Source organism: Sinocyclocheilus grahami, unplaced genomic scaffold (assembly GCF_001515645.1).
Source record: "Sinocyclocheilus grahami isolate Dianchi unplaced genomic scaffold, SAMN03320097.WGS_v1.1 scaffold40.1, whole genome shotgun sequence".
Taxonomy (NCBI): Eukaryota; Metazoa; Chordata; class Actinopteri; order Cypriniformes; family Cyprinidae; genus Sinocyclocheilus; species Sinocyclocheilus grahami.
In genome coordinates, this window is record NW_015505219.1 from 2632778 (window position 1) to 2655709 (window position 22932).

The 22932-nt window shown below is 39.6% G+C and overlaps 1 protein-coding gene across 1 annotated transcript in view; it reads right to left on the minus strand.

Annotated features, from left to right (window-relative positions):
* LOC107582139 (YLP motif-containing protein 1-like) overlaps nt 1-22914 on the minus strand; it is a 27222-nt gene extending 4308 nt beyond the window's left edge. Inside the window, exons 1-11 of the mRNA XM_016267869.1 lie at nt 22130-22914; nt 11322-11522; nt 9814-10011; nt 9109-9668; nt 6919-9018; nt 6688-6811; nt 6416-6572; nt 6245-6334; nt 5998-6160; nt 5631-5785; nt 5147-5148 (exon numbers count right to left, since the gene is read on the minus strand). Coding sequence (XP_016123355.1) covers nt 5147-5148; nt 5631-5785; nt 5998-6160; nt 6245-6334; nt 6416-6572; nt 6688-6811; nt 6919-9018; nt 9109-9668; nt 9814-10011; nt 11322-11522; nt 22130-22633 — 4254 coding nt within the window. The 5' untranslated portion in view covers nt 22634-22914. The remainder of the gene's footprint in view (nt 1-5146; nt 5149-5630; nt 5786-5997; nt 6161-6244; nt 6335-6415; nt 6573-6687; nt 6812-6918; nt 9019-9108; nt 9669-9813; nt 10012-11321; nt 11523-22129) is intronic.
* Between the last annotated feature and the right edge of the window lie 18 nt (nt 22915-22932).

The following is a 22932-nucleotide window of genomic DNA, read 5'->3' on the forward strand; positions in this document are numbered from 1 at the left end:
TGTTTTTTTGCCATTCATTTACACAACAACTTTTGAAAATGTGTTCCAAAGTGCAAGCTGTTGAAAACGATACTGTCATTACATGTGTAAACTAAAATAAATTGTGAAAACGGTGGCGTGTGGACAGGGATCATTTCGAAAACGTTGTTGACTACGCAAAATGCAAAGGAAAACCTTTTGTCTTTACAGTACATTATTGTCATGTAAACCTACCCTAAGAAACAACATTTTTTACTGGTGAAAGTAATGTGGATAGAGGACTCCTATTTTAGCTGAAAGTTAAAAACCCAACAAACACACAGCTTTTTGCTTCACAAGACATTAACTGATGGACTGGAGTGGTGTGGATTATTGTGATGTTTTTAATCAGCTGTTTTGACTCTTATTCTGACGGCACCCATTCACTGCAGAGGCTCCATTGGTGAGCAAGTGATGTAATGCTACATTTCTCCAAATCTGTTCCAATGAAGAAACAACCTCATCTATATCTTACAAGGCCTGAGGGTGAGTACATTTTCATTCTTTGGGTGAACTATTTCCTTTAACTGTCTGAGAACAAAATGTTAATGTCAAATAGTTTCAGGTGATTTAAAGCACGACGCGATTCTCACAGATGGAAAAGCAGTTATTGAACTATCAAAGACTAATCAACCCAGTTTGAAAAAAAGATTACCTATATATGACGACACCAAATATTGAAAACAATTATATTAAAGACAACAACCATATATAAAGTATTAAAGATAACAACAACAACAACATACAGTAGATACATATATTGCTATGAATATTTTGTGTAAACTACAAATACCCACCAAGCTTTGCTTCTGATGTGTCCATCTCCCATTTGCTTTTCGGAAGGTATCCCTATATTACAGAGAGACACTCCAACGGTTAATCCTCAGGTGATGAGAGACAGAGGGGACAGACAGCGTGACAGGGGGATGACAGGGACAGAATAGGGGCTGGGGAGCAATGATGATGCTTTGGATGATGAGAAAATAAGCTTGAAAAAGAGATAATTAATAAGTCACAGAGGCAACAACAAGCTCTCAACAACTGATAAACGGTCCTTATTCAGGATAAGGAAACGTCTACTGAATACAGAAGATCATGCATATTTTAATACATTATGAAGTGTATATGAACCAGATTCCGACTAAACTGACTGCTTCTCACATTCATTTTAAAGTAAATCACAAAGCCAAGACACTTTTTTTTGCAGCTGAAATTGGTAACTATGAGATAAGACAAAAAGCCAACAGCACAATGCAGAGGAAATACTCAAGACTGAAATAGAGGCCACTTTTAAATGTAAAAGTATTCTTCTCTGCCAACCTTCAAGAGTATTTCTCAATCCTGCCCTAGAGAAATCATGTTAACACTGGATCTTTGGATTGAGAAACATCGACCTTTCATATAGGGCTGCACGATTAATCGAATGCAATTGTCATGCACACCTTGTCAGTAAAGCCGGTTCTGTGATTAGTAGTAAATCTCTATCACCTGCAGCAGCATTTACTACACAGAGCCGTAGTTCTCCAACAAGCTACGCAAAAAAAAACAAACCCCGAAGACAATATAATCGTACGATTATGAAATCGAAGAAATCGTTCGCGATAATGACAGCTGTTTGCATAGCTTCTCCGTGAACTACGGCTCTGTGTAGTAAATGTTGCTCCATCTGAAAGCACATGAAAATACCTCATTTAATAACATGTTTTTTACTCCAAACTCACTTCATAACTTCAGCCGAGTGTTTGAAATAAATTCTTCTGTGAGATGATGTGGCTTCTTACACAGAACAAGGCACGCAACATATTTCATAGTATTCTAAGTCGTGATAAAGGCTATGTCGATTAGCATTGCATTATAGATATACTTTTTTATAATAACTCAGATAAACCATACATTGTCATAGTCGTGTGTTTAGTAGTCACGTTGAATCAATGAAAGCAGTTAAATCTTCTGTTTATTCAGCAACCGCTATAGGCATTTCCTGGGTTTCTTCTGCGAGGTGTATTTGGAATTCAGCGCGAGCGCTCCCTCTGGCCTTCGGATGGAGATTTACTACTGATCACAGAACCGTGCTTCACTGAAAGATACGCATGACAACCGCAGCTTCTGTCGAATCGCGATTTTGATTTATCGTGCAGCCCTACTTTAATATGACAAATACATTTTTAATTATAAATTTTTTTCCCCCCAAAGTAAGTTTTGAACTGGGAATTTACATTCAATTGATAGAGAAATGATAGATATAGTTAAAGTACAAATCCGTAAAACTCACTTAATTCAAATTTGTAAATGGAAAACTAACTAAAATGTAACTACTCATCTCTAAATAAAAATTTAAGGGATCAGTATTACGGTTTACACAAAAACCAAGACAATTACACAAAACTTTGGTATAAAGTCATCTACACTGAAGCCACATTACATGTTTGTGATAGTACATAAGCCAAAGAGATTTTAATGTTACTAATGCACAAATATTAATGTGTTTTGTCTTAATGCATTCCATTTCCTATTGTATATAGAATTATATCCAATGTTTACAATATTTAAGTAGAATTAAAGGTGTCATGAACTGAGAAACCAAAATCTCCTTGGTATTTTGACATGTAAGAGGTCACTGTGCTATAAAAACAAGTTTCAGAACTCAACTTTATCGTTAGTCCAAAAACAGCTTATATTGAAGCCAGTCTGCCAAAACGACAGCTTGTGGAATGTTCTACTCTAAGATGTAATAGTGTGGATACGCACCGCCTCCGCAGAAGAAGATTAATGCCTGCTTCGACATCACTGCCTGTTTAACCCCGCCCACTGATTCACGCATGTAATGTTTACGATAAAGATGCGCCGAAGACAAGACGCTGTACAGTGCCAAGTTGTGAAAAAACAGTATTTGCATTGCCTTCCTTTTGATCCCAATGTTAGGAAAAAGTGGATTAACTTTATTTTTAATGAAGATCCAGACAGCGTCAGTAAGAACTAGGTCCTTTGTTCACTTTATTTTACGGCGGATTCGTTTACAAACAAGGCACAGTTCGACGCGGGATTTTCAGAAAGATTGAAACTAAAAGACGATGCTGTGACGACTATTTTGGACCCGACAGTAATGTCACAAAACAAGTGTGAATAACTGTTTTCATTACATGGTCACTATAGAAACAGAGCGCATTTAGGCCACGCCCACATTTTTTGGGGTCGACAGCTTATAAAAACGTAGTTCTGGGGGTTTTTTTAGCTTGTTTGCTGTACACCTTTTCACATAGCAGCTTTTAGACATTTTTCTGTTTTTTGTTATAAGTCAGAAATGACAAGGAGGCAGCTTCCCGCAATACAAAGTAAATGGAGAGGGTTGGATTGTCCCCCCCCCCCACCATTTTTGAATGTAGAAATCTTGATAACATAAGTGGACCTCAGAGAACAGTACAAAAAAAAAACAGAGGCAGTTCATGACCCCTTTAAATATTTTCAAGCTTTTACAACCACAAATTTTTGCTGCAAAGTACAGATCGCAATAATAAACAAAGTCAAGATTTCAGATAGATTTAGAACTATATAACTATTAAAATACACATACACAAAGTTGCAATCAATCATGACAAAGTTTGAAGCTGTGTATATGCTCTTTGATAAGAGTGTGAACACTCAAAACACACTTGAACATTAATGTCCCAAGTGATGTTTGTGTGATCATAAAAGTTTGTATCAATTTGTAAAAGGGCATAATTGACCCAGTACCATAAACAATTTAAATCGCTGAATAAATATATATATATATATAAATATATATATATATATATATAAACATGAATGCTGCATATTTTGTAAGCACATATATGTACACATACACTGATTTCTAATATTTTTAAAGATCTGAATTAGTGTTACAAGGTATTGAACTGAACAGCCAGGTTGTTAGAGATCTAGTTTTTTTTACAAAGATCTCAACAATTGTCTCTAACATCCCAGGTGTTTTACATTTAAAATATAATCAGTGTTATCTGTGAAAAGTAAGGAGTACTACTGACAATCGCACAGAAAAAAAAGCCTTTACTGATACCGACACCAGTAAAGAGGAATGACATGACAATGTTGAGACTAAAACAAAGATATTTTTTATAAAAATAGTAATGGTAACTGAATTTCTTGTGTTTGGCAGCTGCGATGATGAACACTGTGTGCTTTGGCCTTTAATTTCAAAGCCAGGCTTCATTCAGATGCCAAACCAAGTCATATTCTGAAATTCTCACACTTTCATCTTAGTTTACAAAGTCTGTCATCTTAATTTTAACATCAAAAAACAAATAGATGGTCACAAAGCTGGATGTTACGTTATAATGTTATGTTGGATTATTTGTCTTGAATGCGTAAAAGGATAAACTTACTAAAAATCCTTAAGTTTGCATGACCTTTTTCAAAATGTAATGCGACTTATGTAAAACAACATGAGTCATGTTGTCTAAAACAGACTAAAATAATGATTTATTTATTTATTTTTAATTTAGAAAAGCTTAGTGTTCCTAATTTGGCCACCATTTAGTTCAACTATTCTTTAACTCCAATATTTAATGCCAAGACAGACCAACATCTGTTCAAGTTCATCTTAATGCCTTATGTAAGAGCTTCCTTGCTTTCTTACAATATTCTATAGCTATCCACTGCATTACACGGTTACAACATTTATACTGTAATTCCAACTCATTAACCCTAGGTAAAGCTAGCAATGAGCAAAGAATAAACAGAAATCAGGCTTCGGCAAGCAATTCTGCAGCATTTATCCTTTATATTATACTGATATTTTATGAACAATAGGGCAGGTTGGTTTTCCTGACATGGTGGTTATTTGGTTTAGGTCTTCACACACTTTGTTTTATTCTAAGCCACAAAGATAAGACTTGTGCAGAGCTTCCTACAAGACAAAACTGAGAAGCTTTCAGGAAGTCTTGCATTCAAATTCAAGTCCCATGATAAAAGGTCCATTTTAGGAACTCAACAATAACATCAGGCAAGACATACCATTTTGGTGTGCTTCTGTGTGAATGTCATACTAATAGTGACGCTGTTGAATATTCGGCTAAATAAAATAAGATGAAGACAAAACGGCCAAATTAAGAGACATTCTTGCATACTGTACATCTAGAATACAGCAAACAAAAGCTGACTTATAATTAAAGCTACTCAAAACTACATTCAAGTGCACCTAACCCACTTTTTGAGTCACTCACCTTTTGAGTTCAATATGGAGGCTTCTCATAAGCAAAATTAACAAATATATTCAGGAATACTTTATACTACAGTCCATTCTAATAAAGTTGTTCCTAATCCATAAATGACTAATGGTTAACCTGTTACAAAAACTGCTGTTTGCAAAAATAAAATAAAAACTTTTAAAAACAGACATTTTAAGTCTCAAATGTATAGTAAGTTAAATAATATTTTAATGAGCTAAAATGTTTAGATCCATTAATATGAAAATTGAGGACAAATGTACAGATATTCTCCATTATATATATACAATATATCATGTAAACAAAAACTTTTATTTTGAATGCGATTAATCGTTTGACAGCACTACTTTAAAAATAAAGAGATGGATTCTTTTATAATTCACTTACTACCATAGCTTGAGGATCCATGGTCATAATGCTCAAGACTCCTTTCATAGGAAGACCTGTCATAGCTTGTTCGGTTATAAACCTCACGATCCCTGCTTGAGCGGCTTGGGTGATCTCTTTCTCTGTCTCTGTGTCCGGGACGAGGCCCAAGTGGAGGTCTGAAACCAGACACAAAAAAAACAACATATCAAAAGAACATTCCAAATATATGCCACCACACTTTCTTTCCAGTCCAAATTGGTGCACAGACATTTTGATGTAGATAAGGAAATGTTTACCAGTAAATTAAGTAATATGGGCATAATATGCATAAAACTCAACATATGCAACTATGAAAAAGGATGCAGCAGTATGGTCTGGAAGTACTTACCGTTCTTCTCGTAAGAAACGATCCCTTTCATATCGGTCTCTCTCATAATCCAGATGTGGCTTCTCCCTGTACGGATCTCTCTCCCAATCCCTGTCATAATCTCTGGGACCACCATATGGGTCACTTCTCCTGTCATAGTATGGGTCTCGGTGGCCAAGCAATTCTAATGAAGGAGAGAGGTTGATCACATATGTGAATTAAAATAAACCAACGCAGTGTTCCATCGTATTCACAGAACAGAACCAACCTTTCTCATAAGATCGCTCAGATAGTGGTGGAGCAGGCCTCAACACAATCCTCTCTCCATAAGAAATCCTTTCCACTGTTGAACCAGCATCTGCTTAATAAAAAAACCCAAATGTAGTTTGTCTAAATACATTTAGAATCAAATCAGTTGAGAAGTAGAACGTGTACGGACCACGGCCATGCCCATAGTCCACTGTTTTAGCAATGAATGAGGCTGTAGGGGCAGGAGCTGAAGAAGAATGAAGGAAGCCTGTAGATTGATTTGAATGGGGCAAACCAGCTTCCAAAGGCTGATTAGTCTGTCCTGTTTCTGACAATAAATTGGTAGCCTTTAGGAAAAAGAAATGGTCAAGTAATCAGTAGTTTTTCAATAACATGTTCTTGCAATACTGGAGATTAGTTTCTGAATCAAAGAGCGTAATTTGAAACTCAAGTTTGGCATACCTGCAGAGCACTTTTAACTTCAGGTGGAATTTCTAATCCAAGAATTCCAGCGTGAAGTTCTGAAGGCAACCCGGCTGACTCCGTGTTCGAAGCTTCTCCCAAAACCTTGCTTTCCTGGAGCTCTCTATGAGCAAACATGTCATCCAAGTTAATATTTTAACCTCAGCCAGTTGGGACTATTTGACTTGATTGTTGTTTAATTAATGATATACTGATGGGAACTCCCTTTACCTTATCATTTTCAACTCCTGGGCAGCTTTGAGAATGATTTCATGCTGCCTTTGAGAAAGAGCAAGTACGGTTTTAGTTGCACTAAGTGAAGACTGCTCAAGTGGAGTATCCAGGGCTTGAGGTGCGGGCAGGCCAGCTAGCGGCTCTGGGTTATGTTCATAATGGGGCTCCGTTTCACCAACTGGATGAGAGTAAGCTCTCTCTGGTGGGGGTGGGCTCCTTTCCCAATCAGAACGAGAGTGATAAGGAGGCTCCCTGTCATGTTCTTGATAAGGTGGTCCTCTTCGCTCCTCTCTATACTGATCCTCATCATCATATGGGAATGACCTTTCTCTTCCCTCTAACCAATGATCCTCTCTAATGTGCTCTGGGGGGCGACGTGGTGGATAGTCTTGGTCAAGTTGCTCCCTGCCCCATTCCTCACGAGAACCGTAATACTCATTGTCTTGTTCGTAATCTTGATACTCACGAGTTGGCCCTCTGTACGCATCATCCTCAGCACTATACGGTACACCATATTCTTCCTCATAATTTTCTTCTTCATGGGGTGGAGGGCCATGCCACCTCTCCCTTGGCATTGGGGGTCTCATGGGAGGTCTTCTAATCTCCATTTCATGGGGAGGCACAGGAGGACGTCTCAGCCCTCTCCCACGAGGATGAGCCCATCCAGGTTCTCGGTCTATTTCTTCTTCATATCCAAGAGGACCAGCTGGTTCCCTTGCTAAGATTTCATGAGGTGCTGGTGGCCTTCTCATGTCTCGCTCCATCATGTCATGGCGGGATGGTGGTGGTCCCCATGGGCCTAGACCACGTCTGAACCGTGGTCCCATTACCCCGCGTGGTCCCATGTGAGGAGGTCCATGTGGTTGACCAGGAGGAGGGGGGCGCCTTGGACCATGAAGCATAAATCGAGGATGAAAAGGGGGTTTTCTGGGGCCACCTGGAGGAAAAGGACGTCTAGCATGCATGGGAGGTCTTCTCTCGGTCCAGTATGGATCTTCTTCCTCCCAGTATTCTTGTGGTTCTTCTTCCCAGTTTTCATCTGGATGAGTGCTCTCTGGGTGCTCCCTGTGACCCACTGGAGGTCTTCTCTCTCTAGACATTTCATAGTACTCTTCCGGGAAGTGTTCCTCCTCTGGATGCCACATCTCATGGGGTGCTTCCTGGTCATCCATTTCTCCAGGAGCTTCCAAAGGGGGGTCTCTCCAAGCCGAATCCTGGTCTTCTCCATGCGTTATGTCATCTGGTTGCTGATGGTCATAGGGATCCTCTGACATAATTTCTCTCTGACAGTTAGGATCAACCATCTGTCCTCCGTATTGTCCTCGGCCACGCGCACGGCCCCTGCCTCTGAGAGGCACTGGCCCTTGGCCCCTTCCCCTTCCTCGGGTTACCTGCGGTGGACCTGTTTGATTCATCACATGTGGTCCCCTTGGAGCCTCCTTAGGTGTATCAGATTTAAACTTATCTTGAGGAGGCTTCGCTTGTTGTGGTGGCCTGTTAGTAACATTGTTTGTTTTAGACATTGTTGGTTGTGAGCTTGGCTTCTGAGAGTTTTTGTTGGTGGTGTTTGGACTTTCTGTTGGTAGGGAAGGTTTAGTAGTATCTTCTTTTAACTTATCCTGCTTTGCAGTATCAGCAATGGTATCATCAGAAGTATTATCCTTAGTTTGAGGAATGGGTCCACTCTGAATAAAAAATCCATCCACTGAGTCCAATATGTCATCTGTCAGTGACGGACCAGAGGAAGCACCACCTTTTTTGATATTTTGATCTTGACCACTTTTGTTTTTTTCTGGGCCTGTTTGAGATTGGGCAACAGGTGGTGCATTAGGTTTTGCTGATGGTTGCTTTGTTTGAATACCAGGGACAGGACTAGATTGCGCTCCATACCCTGGTTGTTGAGGAGGTACAGGGGGTCTTTCAAATCGTGTAGGTGCATTCTGCCTAGGGGGGTTCTCAGGTCTTGCTGGAGGCCCAGGGTGAGGAGGATTACCTCTGGGAGGTCGGTTAAATCGCTGACCAGCATCAAATCTAGGTGGTGCACTAAACCGTTGCTGGTGTGGCTGTTCAAACCGTGGGCCTCTAGGACCTTCAAACCTGAAAAAGGAAATATGAAAAATCAGTACTCTAGCTCCAGAAAAATGTGTTAATATAGTGTGCAATCCTGATAATTCTTAAATGCATTACCTTGGGCCACCAAATCTTCCATGAGGCCCAGGGGGCCCAGGAGGTCGAAACCCTAGTCCAGGTAGTCCAGCAGTTTTACCTGTTTCAGAGACAGAATTTGACCCAGAAGATGGGAAAGGTTCTGCAGGTAATGGCCCCTGTGGAATAACAGGTCCAGATGGTGGTGGGACCTGTGGTGAAGGTCCTGGCATGGCATCCATGTTAACTGGTGGAGGCATACATGGAAGCCCTGGGTTGGCTAAATGCATGTTTCCATCTGGTCCAGGGAGTCGATGCTGCCCATATGGTCCCATCATGCCCCCATATGGAGGAGCTGTACCATACTGATGCTGCATAGCTCTTAGAGATGTGACTCTCTCTTGCAGATGAGCTGAAGTTGAATTCATTTGCTCTTGCCATTGTCTCCACTGGGCTTCGTAATCATGTAGCTGGTCTTTGTGTGGGTATGCCTGAAACTGTTCTAACCACAAATTAAAGTGCCTGTCCCACTCTTGGTACAAGGGAGCAAATCGCTGTTGCTGCATTTCATAGTGTTGCAATTGCATCTCCAAGGGCATTGTCTGGTGGATAGAATTAAACCATAATGAAATTATATTGTTATTTTGGTGCTTTTTCTTATGTTTTTGCTCTATACAAAAACATTTTCTAAGCTCACCACACAAATTAAGAACCACTAATAGATTTAATAGAACAAAAACACTGCACCTGTAGATGTGCTGGCTGTTGAATAACCTGCTGGTACTGTTGCAGGACCTGCTGTAGTTGAGCATGCTCTTGCATCAGTGCCTGGTACTGAATGCTGGCCCTTTGATGCTGTACATGCTGCCAATGGGCAGCTGCTGCCTGCAGCTGCTGAAGACGTGCTGCTTCAGCTGGGTCTCCTGTATCAGTGATGCCACTGGGCTGTAGTAAATATCAGTAATCAATTAAATATGAATAATCAGTTAAGGGTGTGCTATATCATAATGTCCACAATAATACCGGTATACATTTTTGCATGATAAAAAAAGTGTCATATCGCGATATCAATGATATAGCGACGCAATGACGTATGGCACATTTACGCTCCCTAGCGTGCACAACACCACCACAAACCCAATAGGTGTGTTCGACCTGAAGCAGCGCTGCGCAGACTGAGAGGTGTATGACATCAAAGTATCGCGAGAGCGATTCTAGAGCATTTTCATGCGCACACTCTTACCGTCAAAAATAGGCGAGGCACCTATCTTTAGCGAAGTGCCGCGGAGAGCCGCTTCTGAAAAGTGCCATGGCGTGGCTGGTGTAAACACAACCACTGACTAGAGTGGCATAACGCGCCGCAGACGCATAGAGTGTAAATAAGGGGTAAGTCACTCTCGCGGTATTTTGACATCATTTTGACATCGGTCTGCTTCAAGTCGAATACACAGCTTATGACAACAGATTTACACTTCGAATTAGATAGTCTGTCATCGATGACAGTAGCTTATTGGAAAAGGATGAAAAATGCCCTTCAATTTGTTTTTGTTTACTTATTTAACCAAGAAGGTCCAATTGAGATATAATATCTCTGAATGCTGGCCCTTTGATGCTGTACATGCTGCCAATGGGCATAAGCAAGGCTAACGCTAATATAATGAGCATTAGAATGAAGTTTCTTTATTAACTATTTAATGCTCCAATAACTTTTATTAGGGTAAAACAAAAACAGGAGGACATGATTATATTTACTATTTTTTACACACCATAGGCTTTTAAATTAATTGTGAATCTAAAATATGCGTGTTAGAGAATGTACAAATGGTTAACATTTCATATCAGTCAGAAAAGCAGTTCTGGGCTTTTATTTTTTTAGCTAACTTAGCCATCATTCTTGGCTGAATAACTCTAGAAGGTTTTAAAAGCCCTTTAAAATGAAATATGTACAGTTTGGATTAAATGAAAGTATAGTCAAATTGTTTAATTAGCATGTTTTTGTGTTTTGCTTTGGTACCAAGAACCGTGGATTTTCACTGGTATTGGTACCAAATACTGAAATTTTACAACAAAAAAAATTACAACACTAACATACACACTAGTCAACATTTGAAGTGGATCAAAACCTTTTATCAAAGTTGTCCTAAAACACGTTCTTGTCTTAAGACAACTTTGAACTTTTTTGATCCACTTCAAATGTTGACTACTGTAAATAGAATATATGAACAAAACACTATATTACTCAGGAAAAAAATGACCTTTGATTCCTCTGGTGGTGGGGGAGGAGGAGGTTCCTCTTTGGGAGGTGGGGGTGGAGGGGTGCTCTTTGGGGGTTCAACTGGAGGCGGTGGAGCAGGAGCATTGCTTCCATTAGATGAATTTTGATTCTGCTTAGCCTTCTCATTTTTCAGCTTCTGCAAATTTTGACGGTGCTGCTGATACCAATATTCCTGCTGCTCCTGTACACAATAAATACAAATGCTACAAATATTTCTCTAATGTTTGATTAACCATATTCCTTGAATTTAAATAAGAATCACATGATATCTTACAATACACCAATGACAATAATATTGAAACCATACAATTGCAATTTATCTCTCTAGACAGGGATAAAATAATAATAATAAAAAAAGTTATTTGTACAACACTATTCTCTCCCACAGTTCTGACTTCAAGCAAGAAAAAAAGGAATTATTTTATGAACCCATCAACAAGCTACTGATTTTCTCTACAATATGGAAGGAATAATTGTAGCGTAAATTAGCGTGTGTATACGAGGACTTTATCTATGATATGATAACTGACAGGCCAGTTTACGTGAAAGGATTCACATAACTATGCAATAGTGCAGTTCAAAAGACAATTATGCCACAGTAGCGTGTCCCAACACTTCAGGGATCAACACTTGAACCCGACTGATATATCGTTTAGCCGATATTATCGGTCGATATGAGCATGTCGCCGATATATCGGTATCGGCGAATATGCCGCCGATATGAATTTTTTTTTTTACAGAACATATAACGCAGATTAAATGCTTCTGAATGGTGTATTTACTTAGTCTGTCCAGCAGAGTCCGCTCCATTGTTTGCTACTAGTGACCCAGGTCAGTGTAGTGTAGAGATGCGTGGATGGGCTCAAACTTCAACCGAGTCCGCTGCTTCAAATTATCCACCTGCCACCCACCAGCACCTATATTTGATTGTCCCATTACAATGATTCTAATTCTTAGTTTTGCATGATGATATGATGAATGGATGGTTCATTTTTAACAGCAGATTCAGTGACGTTAGAGACTAGAGCGGATCTGCGCATCACGGCACGCGTCTGCGGCGCATTAAAGACTGCGTTAAGCCCCGTTCACACCAATAAATATAACTATAAAGATAACGATATTAGCGTCCACACCAGCAAACAATATAGTCTGTTTATTCTAAGCGCACATGCGTCTGCCACTTTAAATTCTTAAGCTCGTTACAGCAGGATGGATTCTGATTGGCTGTCAGTGTTTTATCGTTCATCAGCTGGGAAAAAATCGTTTTGAAAGTGATCACAACGATATCGTTCTTCTGTATCGTTATCGTTATAGTTGTGGTGTGAACTATGCTATTCTTTAATATTGAGAACGATTTTTAGAACTATATCTTTATCGTTATCTTTATAGTTATCGTGCTTGGTGTGAACGGGTCTTTACGGCCACCGGAGCTGATCGCAGTCACTCAGTCAATGCTGGTGTTTATAAACGACCACGCCACGGCCCATAACTCATGCTTATCACATCGGTCACGTCACGTGACAAAATACAATATTTATATTGTATTTTGTCACGCCGCTCGCGTCCGGTGTAGAATAGAACCCGTTATAATCAGTGATGTTATCTACACTGGATGCAGTAAACTGATGTATTGTTCTATTTATGACGTGCTGACACAAAGTTCAAATGATTTTCAACGGTCGCTTTGTCGCGTCCTGTTGCGGTGCAGACACGGTGTCGGCATAGTTTGTCAGTACAGTCAGTAATGTAGCAGATTAAAAAGTTAGTATCTTTCTGCAATCCAACAGTGCAGTGGTGGCTTGAGTCTGTTGGATAAACGACCACGCCACGGCCCATAACTCATGCTTATCACATCGGTCACGTCACGTGACAAAATACAATATTTATATTGTATTTTGTCGCGCCGCTCGCGTCCGGTGTAGAATAGAACCCGTTATAATCAGTGATGTTATCTACACTGGATGCAGTAAACTGATGTATTGTTCTATTTATGACGTGCTGACACAAAGTTCAAATGATTTTCAACGGTCGCTTTGTCGCGTCCTGTTGCGGTGCAGACACGGTGTCGGCATAGTTTGTCAGTACAGTCAGTAATGTAGCAGATTAAAAAGTTAGTATCTTTCTGCAATCCAACAGTGCAGTGGTGGCTTGAGTCTGTTGGATGGTGATTTAACGCTATGTTGTCACATAGTTGGAGAGACTCAATGCAAAAAAGTAAATAAACAGCAATGTCCCCGTCTTTTACTCTCACGAGTCTCACAATGAGCTTATCATATTTGTTTGCTACATTAGTAGGGCCCTGTGATTTCTTGGACATGGACGGAATCCAGTCAAAAAAAACGGAATTTACTATATAACGCGGAATTTCATGGAATTTGTCTTTTAAATATATGAGTGTCACAGCAAAGGGTCTGAATACTTAGGACCATGTGATATTTCAGTTTTTCTTTTTTAATAAATCTGCAAAAATGTCAACAATTCTGTGTTTTTCTGTCAATATGGGGTGCTGTGTGTACATTAATGAGGAAAAAAATTAACTTAAATGATTTTAGCAAATGGTTGCAATATAACAAAGAGTGAAAAATTGAAGGGGGTCTGAATACTTTCCGTACCCACTGTATATATATAGAAAATACAGAACACAGTTTGTGAAAAAAAATATTATTATTCATTTTAGATGTTTACATTTGGAAAAGCTGTATAAACCTTCCTGCATAAACCTGCTCCTGTTGGTTTGGCAGTAGCTTGTTGCCCTACACAGTTAGCTTGTTTAATTTCTTAATTCAAGTTATATATATATATTTTGTTCTATTTGTGTTAAGTTATTTATAATAAGTGAAGTTTACTGCACTGAAGTCAGACTCATTTTGAATAATAAAGTTTGTTAAATTGTTAAATACCCTGCCTCCACTACATAGGCCTATGTTTGTCACATCATTATAAGTGTTTGATCACCACATTTGAGTTATTGCAAAAAAATGTGTTTTTGTATATATATTCTGTTTATGTAGGCTATATACTGTATTCCATATATAGTACTGTCAAAAGTTTGGAGACACGAATGGGAAGTGTGTCCAAACTTTTGACTATACTGTACTATAATATAGCCTACACATAAAGAATATCTTTTTTTACTCCCTAATATCGGTATCGGCCCCCAAAAAACCCATATCGGTCAGGCTCTAATCAACAAGATTTTTTCTACTGGCTCGGTCGGACACACACAGTCGGGCCAGTGGTTCAAATTTTTACTTGCCCTGCCAACATTTTCCCTGGACCTGCCACAAAAAAATAAAATAGTTTCTGTTATCATTGTTTTTGATCTGTTAACTTGTATTCTAATAAATAAGCTTATATGACACCAATATTTTAGATACCAATTAAATTTTACAATTCTCTATTTAAATTTCGATACCACCGCAAAAATCACTAGCCAAAATTAAACATAAATATAAAGTTTAAACATTATTAAAGACAAGTGACAGCCAGTAAATAAGAACAAATGAACAAATTACAATAGCACAATTAAATATAGGCCTATAGCACAAAAATAGAAATGAAATGATGCTTTAGGTTTTCATGTTCGTAGATGTTCAGGAACAGAAACTGAAAAAATCACATAAAATAACATTAGCATATTCTTCACTCCGTGTTGCACCTTGATTTTTCATAGCCATTTGAAATTAGAGGCAACCACTGCATTTTAAACACAAATTGAAAAAAAGTACAATGTTTGATTTATATTAGACTGAATAATTTCTAAATCTGAAGCAAAAACAGAATAACCTGACTTTAGCTTTGTGAAGTTATGCTACATAAAACATCTGTATGAAACAGAAACAGTAGACGGGCTGAATGAGACGCAGATTCACTCTCTGACAGCAGTGCTGTGTTAAAATTAAAATGAATTTTAAATTAATTTCAATTTTTAATTAAATTAACACTAATTTAAATGCATCTTACTAAATGAAAAGAAAACGACATTTCTGAAAACACTCAGAAACACATTCATAAAAAATTCTAAATAAAATTAAATGTTTGGATTTTATTCCTATATTTCGTGCATTGTGAACAGTGATCTTGTTCTGCCTGCTACAGTACTTTCTCCTCTTTGTGTCCGTCTTCAGCATCTGTGGCCTCTGTTAATGACCGTTTACTATGGGATGATATTAGACTCAAAATGATTAAGTGAAGTGAAAGTGAAGTGACATGTGGCCAAGTATGGTGACCCATACTTGGAATTAGTGCTCTGCATTTACCCATCCAAAGTGCACACACACAGCAGTGAACACACACAAACCGTGAACACACACCCGGAGCAGTGGGCAGCCATTTATGCTGCGGCGCCCGGGGAGCAGTTGGGGGTTCGGTGCCTTGCTCAAGGGCACCTCAGTCGTGGTATTGAAGGTGGAAGAGAGCGCTGTACATTCACTCCCCCCACCTACAATTCCTGCCGGTACGAGACTCGAACCCACAGCCTTTGGGTTATGAGTCCGACTCTCTAACCATTAGGCCACGACTTCCCCACAAAAAATAATAATAGACGCACGCACAATTATTCATGTACTGCATACATTTTATACATGTATCTTACTAACCACAAACAAATGCCTTTCAATTTGAGTCTGTGGAATTCAGGATTAAATGATTGTGCAGGGATTTGTAGTGTGTGGATTGGGCAAGGCTAAAAGGGCGGAACGAAAGTCTCAAAATTCAAATGAATCAAATAGAATCGACTCAGAAGAGACGTGAATGAATGCACGCGTGTCGCCTGATGCACAAATGCACATTTTAATCGCTACATGCACAAATGATGATACTTTAATACAAACTATAACATTTGTATTCACAAATATGTCTCTATTTGAACAAAATGCTGCACATTAATGTAATTCTTAACTCTGCAGACACCGGTTGAAAGGCATTTGTTTCAGTGTAGTGACGCACATTTGCAAATTTTTCAAATCGAGTACAGGTTAATGAATTGCACTGGGCCTTGTTCGTTGGTAGTTGTGTGTGTGAGCGTCGTGAAATGCTGTAAACTGCGAAAATGAAGTCTCAAAATCCAAATGAACCGAACAAGATCGACGCGAACTAGACGTCAATTAATGCACGCGTGTCACCTGATCCACATATGCACAGAATCCTTTTTGCATGAGCAATTTATGATATATTAATGCAGAACAGAAAATTTTTATTCGAAAACATGTCTGTATTTGTACAAATCCCTGCACAATCATTTAATCCTGAATTCCACAGACTCAAATTGAAAGGCATTTGTTTGTGGTTAGTAAGATACATGTATAAAATGTATGCAGTACATGAATAATTGTGCGTGCGTCTATTAATCATTTTGAGTCTAATATCATCCCATAGTTTACAGACTAAGTATAATAATAACGCAATATTTCCACAAATCGCCATTGGGAAAATGATTGCAGTGCAGCTTGTGTGCAAGCACGGAACAGAAGACAGTCTGAAATAAATAAATCTAAAAATGTCCGGTAGATCGGTGCATCTGTACTCCAGTGTATAAATTCAATATAGATTAATCATTGTTAAAGCTACAAAGTTACTTGACAGGATGGGTATTTTGACATACTTTTGTACGTGTTTGCCCGTTCAGGCGGCACACACGCGCGCACTGTTCACACAAAAGGGGTTGTCTTTCATGACCAAATGCTTTTTATTCGCTTGAATTTTTACATTAACGAGTCTTAAAAACACATGCAAATGATAAAATGTTGTGACGACGCTGCAGTGGCCCGAACGGGCAAGTGACAAATCCATCTAATGTCCCGAATATGGAGATAGAATTGTTGCTTAATTCCAAATAAATGGATTATGATCCACAAATAAATGTAAAGAGATTAACAAAAATGTTATATTACATACCCTTATATGACCTATTTGAGCCAATGCAGATGAATGAAGATATCTCAGGACGAGACCGCCCTGATTGTAAAGCTAAACGTGATTGGCTATAGCGAGATCATGCTATGATTGGTCAGCGAAATGTGGCTGTTATCTGATTGGCTTGAGTAGACGGTGGGTGGAGTCCACTTATTTGTGGATTGTCAGCACGTCTTGACGCGAGAAATGTTTCACAATTCGCAAATGCACAGGATGCGATTCATAAACGCGTGCAGCTATCTACAAATGCACAGGACGTGATTCACAAATAAATGCCAGGCAAAGTTGTGGTTGTGATGTAAATATATATTTGTGAATATGTTTTTTTTATTTGCAAATCTCATTTTATTTTTTTGCGAATTCAATTTCGTGTTTGTGAAACTTTAAGATTTATTTGTGGATTTCATTCTATTTATTTATCAATATGTTTAATGTTTGTTAAAGTCACCATGAAATCAAAGTTGAAAAATCTTATTTTTTTTAATGGAATACTGTAGTGTTTATTATAAATTATTTATCCGTGCACTTCATTATTATTATTTTTTTATTTCTGTGCCCTCGTAATCATAAACGTTAACCTCCCCTCCCCCTCAAAACTACTCGTCTTCTCTTCCGGTCACGAGCTATGGCGCAAGGGCGGAGCTAGTGACGTGAGGGGTAAACGCTGGGATAAACGACAGGGGGAAAAGCTGAAGCTGATGCTTCACATAATAGCACTGACACCAGTCATGAAGGAGTACGTTACCCCTAAACATTGAAAAGATATTACGACAACATTACTCTTAGGACATCGCAAACTAATTTTTTTCATGAATGACTTAACCTGATGGAGGACGCGCTCAGTCATTCAGGCAGTCTCTCTCTCTCTGTACTGTTGATCGTCGTCATCATCCTTAATAAATAAAACATTTATTCATGCTTGGGTGTCGGCTGTGAATCCAGTGGAGAGAAATCCCCCACCACTAACTGCAAACTGGCATTCAGATCTGCCTCCATTTTGTTAGCAACGCCCCAGCTTCCAACGATCCAATCAATTCCCGAAGGACGAAATCAAGTCCCGCCCTCTCATTTCAGAAGCCGTTTCACTCAGATATACGTCACATTAGAGAAGACAATCACAACTTCCGTTTCATGCCGACTAGACGGTGCGTTCCAAACGGGATATATTGCCCTCCGAAGGGCACTTCAGAGTGAAAACAATCATGGCCGCCGTATTGAAGGGTCGTTGAAACTTTAAGATTTATTTGTGGATTTCATTCTATTTATTTATCAATATGTTTAATGTTTGTTAAAGTCACCATGAAATCAAAGTTGAAAAATCTTATTTTTTTTAATGGAATACTGTAGTGTTTATTATAAATTATTTATCCGTGCACTTCATTATTATTTTTTTTTTATTTCTGTGCCCTCGTAATCATAAACGTTAACCTCCCCTCCCCCTCAAAACTACTCGTCTTCTCTTCCGGTCACGAGCTATGGCGCAAGGGCGGAGCTAGTGACGTGAGGGGTAAACGCTGGGATAAACGACAGGGGGAAAAGCTGAAGCTGATGCTTCACATAATAGCACTGACACCAGTCATGAAGGAGTACGTTACCCCTAAACATTGAAAAGATATTACGACAACATTACTCTTAGGACATCGCAAACTAATTTTTTTCATGAATGACTTAACCTGATGGAGGACGCGCTCAGTCATTCAGGCAGTCTCTCTCTCTCTGTACTGTTGATCGTCGTCATCATCCTTAATAAATAAAACATTTATTCATGCTTGGGTGTCGGCTGTGAATCCAGTGGAGAGAAATCCCCCACCACTAACTGCAAACTGGCATTCAGATCTGCCTCCATTTTGTTAGCAACGCCCCAGCTTCCAACGATCCAATCAATTCCCGAAGGACGAAATCAAGTCCCGCCCTCTCATTTCAGAAGCCGTTTCACTCAGATATACGTCACATTAGAGAAGACAATCACAACTTCCGTTTCATGCCGACTAGACGGTGCGTTCCAAACGGGATATATTGCCCTCCGAAGGGCACTTCAGAGTGAAAACAATCATGGCCGCCGTATTGAAGGGTCGTTCCAAACCGAAGTGCTCAAAACTGGCCACTTCAAAGGGCCCTTCGCAATGAAGGATTTCGAAGGGTACAACTGATGGACACGTCGGGCTCCCATGATCCTTTACGCAGATTCTTTGCATGATGACGGCACCTCCGTGGGGGCACGTGATGACGACGCAGAAGGGCATTTGTTTGGTCCCCTACACCCTACAACCCTTCGAAGCTCTCACTCCGGAGGGTAAACCCTTTGAAGGGATTAGGGCATAGGGATGAGCGCTTCCGAATGGAACGCAGGGTTAATCTCTTTACATTTATTTGTGGATCATAATCTATTTATTTGGAATTATGCAACAATTTTATCTCCATACCCGAACGCCTTTCACGCTGGCCCCGGGTCATCGGGCAGTCCTTATTGTTGAGCCCTGGACTTGCCTACTCTTCTGCTACACACTCCAAAGTATGTACTTTTTACTTCCCAAAAGACTCCATACTTTTAAAGAATAGTGAAAGTAGGCAAACTGTGACGCAGTAACGGGGGCTGCTTGGAAAATAGTATCTGCTGCTAGATTAGTTTACGATACGAGTAAATATTGTGGCTGTTTAATATAGACTAAAAAAATGTTTCCTTGGAAAACATTACCACCCTCATGTCATTTCAAAATATCATACCAAGTAAACAAACAGAAAAGTTTGTACCTTCATCAGAACAGATTTGGAGAAATGTAGTAGGGGTGCTCCGATTGATCGGCTACCGATCACTATTGGCAGATAATCACGTTGGGATGATTGATCGGCGGTCTCTAAAAGGCCGATCTCAAAAAAACTATCTCAAGCTGATGACGCTGCCCTGAGAAGGTTTGGCACAACATGCATACTTGCAATATATCCCTTATATATGTACATGCAACTTAATATACAGCCCTCTACATTGAGAGTAAATCACTCGCATTTGCGACTAACTCTTCACTCTGGGCGACTAAATGATGTCTAATATTAGCCAATTGCTAATAAATTTTCAGATTTGACTCGCCAGTGTGTGATTTGGAGGCTAAGTATAAGTTTAGCTCAGATATAGTTTCACTCTCCGCCAAGCGATCTGTGCTGTTTTTCAGTTCATCTGAATGGATGTGCAACGCACCTGTATTTATCGTACCGTAAACTCTAGTGTGAAGGCGCACGACTCGCCGTCGCTTTGTTTCACACACACGGAGAGAGAGAATTGACGCGCTACATGTAAACGATATTCTTTGTTGTATTTTGCTGTCAAAATAACAAAGTTCCTTTGGAATTCTTAAGCTTTTAAGAACTACCGCTTTCTCCGCTAGTGGGCGGAGCTAATGCGCAAACGGCAATCTCATTGGCTGGCGCTCGCCTATTATCGTCCCCGTTTTGATTTCAGCAAATCAGTTCGAGCGAACGCACACAACCTGATTAATATTCACGAATCCAGTAGCTCATTAATCCTTAGTGCGTTTTATATCGTTCTAGTAGAATTCGTATCATTATCATCTTATCAGTATTTTTGTTAGTTTTTCCCCCAATTTTTTTTTTTTTTACAGAAACACTGAATGACCAAAAAAGCACCACCACCAGTCCGAAGTTCAGTTAAAATGAGTAATATGCATTCATACACGGATATCAAGATTTAATTCTAATTACTAAAGTTCTATCATTAAATAATATTGATTATCATATTATAATGCTTGACTGACTGATGTTAAGAGTGTACTTTTAGATATTTATAAAACTGTGCCATTTTACACACACACATACATGTAAGTATGTATGCATATATATACAGTATATATATATATAAAATCAGTCTGGCGAGTAAACTAAAAAATGTACTAGCCAATGGCGATTCAATTGCCAAGGTGTCCGTAGAGGGCTGATATATAAATCTAGAAGTAAATGCAAAAGTAAAAAGCATCGAATAATGTGTTGCTTATATTTATTGTGTTTAAACATGTCTGTGAAAGATTGTATTACTGTACTGTGTAAAAAAAGATTTGCAATGCTGAAAAAGCATTTCCAGTAACAATGTTTGGCTTTGAAATTAAAATAATGGATCAATGTTGTGTTTGTGGTAAACAGCCGCGGATCAGTAGCTGCTTCCTCTCACAAGATTCAGCTAAGAGGGGAATTCCCCCAGTTTTCAAAAATAAAATTCAGGCCCTGACTAAATGTCTAAAAATCCTGATTGGAGTATTACAATAAATAGTTATAAATTATAAAAAGAAGGCTTTAAAAGATCGGTATCAGCAGATACTGCTTTCTGCGATGGGCCTCAAAAACCCTAAAATGTAGCATTATATCACTTGCTCACTAATAGAGCCTCTGCAGTGAAAGGGTCTTGTCAGAATGTCCAAAAAAGCAGTTTAATAAATAAAATCACAATAATCCAAACTCCAGTCCATCAATTAACGTCTTTTGAAGTGAAAAGCTGCATGTTTTGTACTAGGTGTTTTTACTTGAAACCATTTCTCACATTGTTGCCAGAAACAACGTATTAAAGATTTTGCTTGATGGAATTATTTCATAACAAAAACACAGTTTTCCACTTCATAAGACGTTAACTGATGGACAGGAGCTGTGTGGATTATTGTGATGGTTTTATCAGCTGTTTGGCCTCTCATTCTGACGGCACCCATTCACTGCAGAGGATCCATTTGTGAGAAACCGTTCATATATGTTAATAAGAAATATGTTAATTATACTGTACTATCGTGAGCTATGCAAGCTGGAGATATAATGTGCCGCATATGAAGCTACTGTATTAATACAATAACATTAACAATAAACCATGCCACAGAAGCTTGCCTGCAGAGACATCGACGAAAAGTCGGGCTTTTCATCCGCCACCGATGCACTGGCTTCGCTAACCTGAGGTGCTGGAGCGGGGGTCTTCACTGCAGCTGAGGAAGATGAAGAAGGCTCGGGAGCTGGAGGCTTCACTTCTGGCGGCGGAGGCTGAGGCTGAGGCGGGCCAGCAGGACCTCTCACAGCTGACGGGTCTGGAAAGCTGTTGGGGCCTGTCTGCCAGTACGGAGGAGGCCCGCCGCCGCTGCTGGCGTTGCCGGAGTGATGCAGCACCGACTGCAGCTGCTTCTGATGGAGCTGCTGCAACTGCTGCATTTGCTGTAAATGCTGTTCTTGTAAACTAGAGAAATTTGACGACGCTGGATGAGACGGAGCGCCATATTCTCCAAATCCTCCTCCTGCTGCTGCTGCTGGAGGCTGAGCTCCCCTAAACTGATGAGGCCGCGGGCCGAAGTGTGGAGGAGGCTGGTGTCCACCTCCGTAAGCGCCCCAGGAGGGATGCATGCTTGAACCGAGACACCGCGGGCCAGGCAAGGCCTAGCCGCCTGATCGCATAAAGCCGGTTACTTTGTAACTTTCGCTACTACTGTTTGCAAATATGATCGCAGTTATTAGCACCGGTTCCAACTATCATACGAAAGTTTTAAAAAATTAATCTATCTTTACAGATGTGCAAAAAAACAAGTCGTTTAAATTCATAATTATTGTTTGAATGCTGTTTCCTCGACGAGCGTGTCTGCGTGCGTGCGTGCGTGCGTGCGTGCCCAACTGCGCCTACGTCTGAGCGTCACCCTGACGCTCCT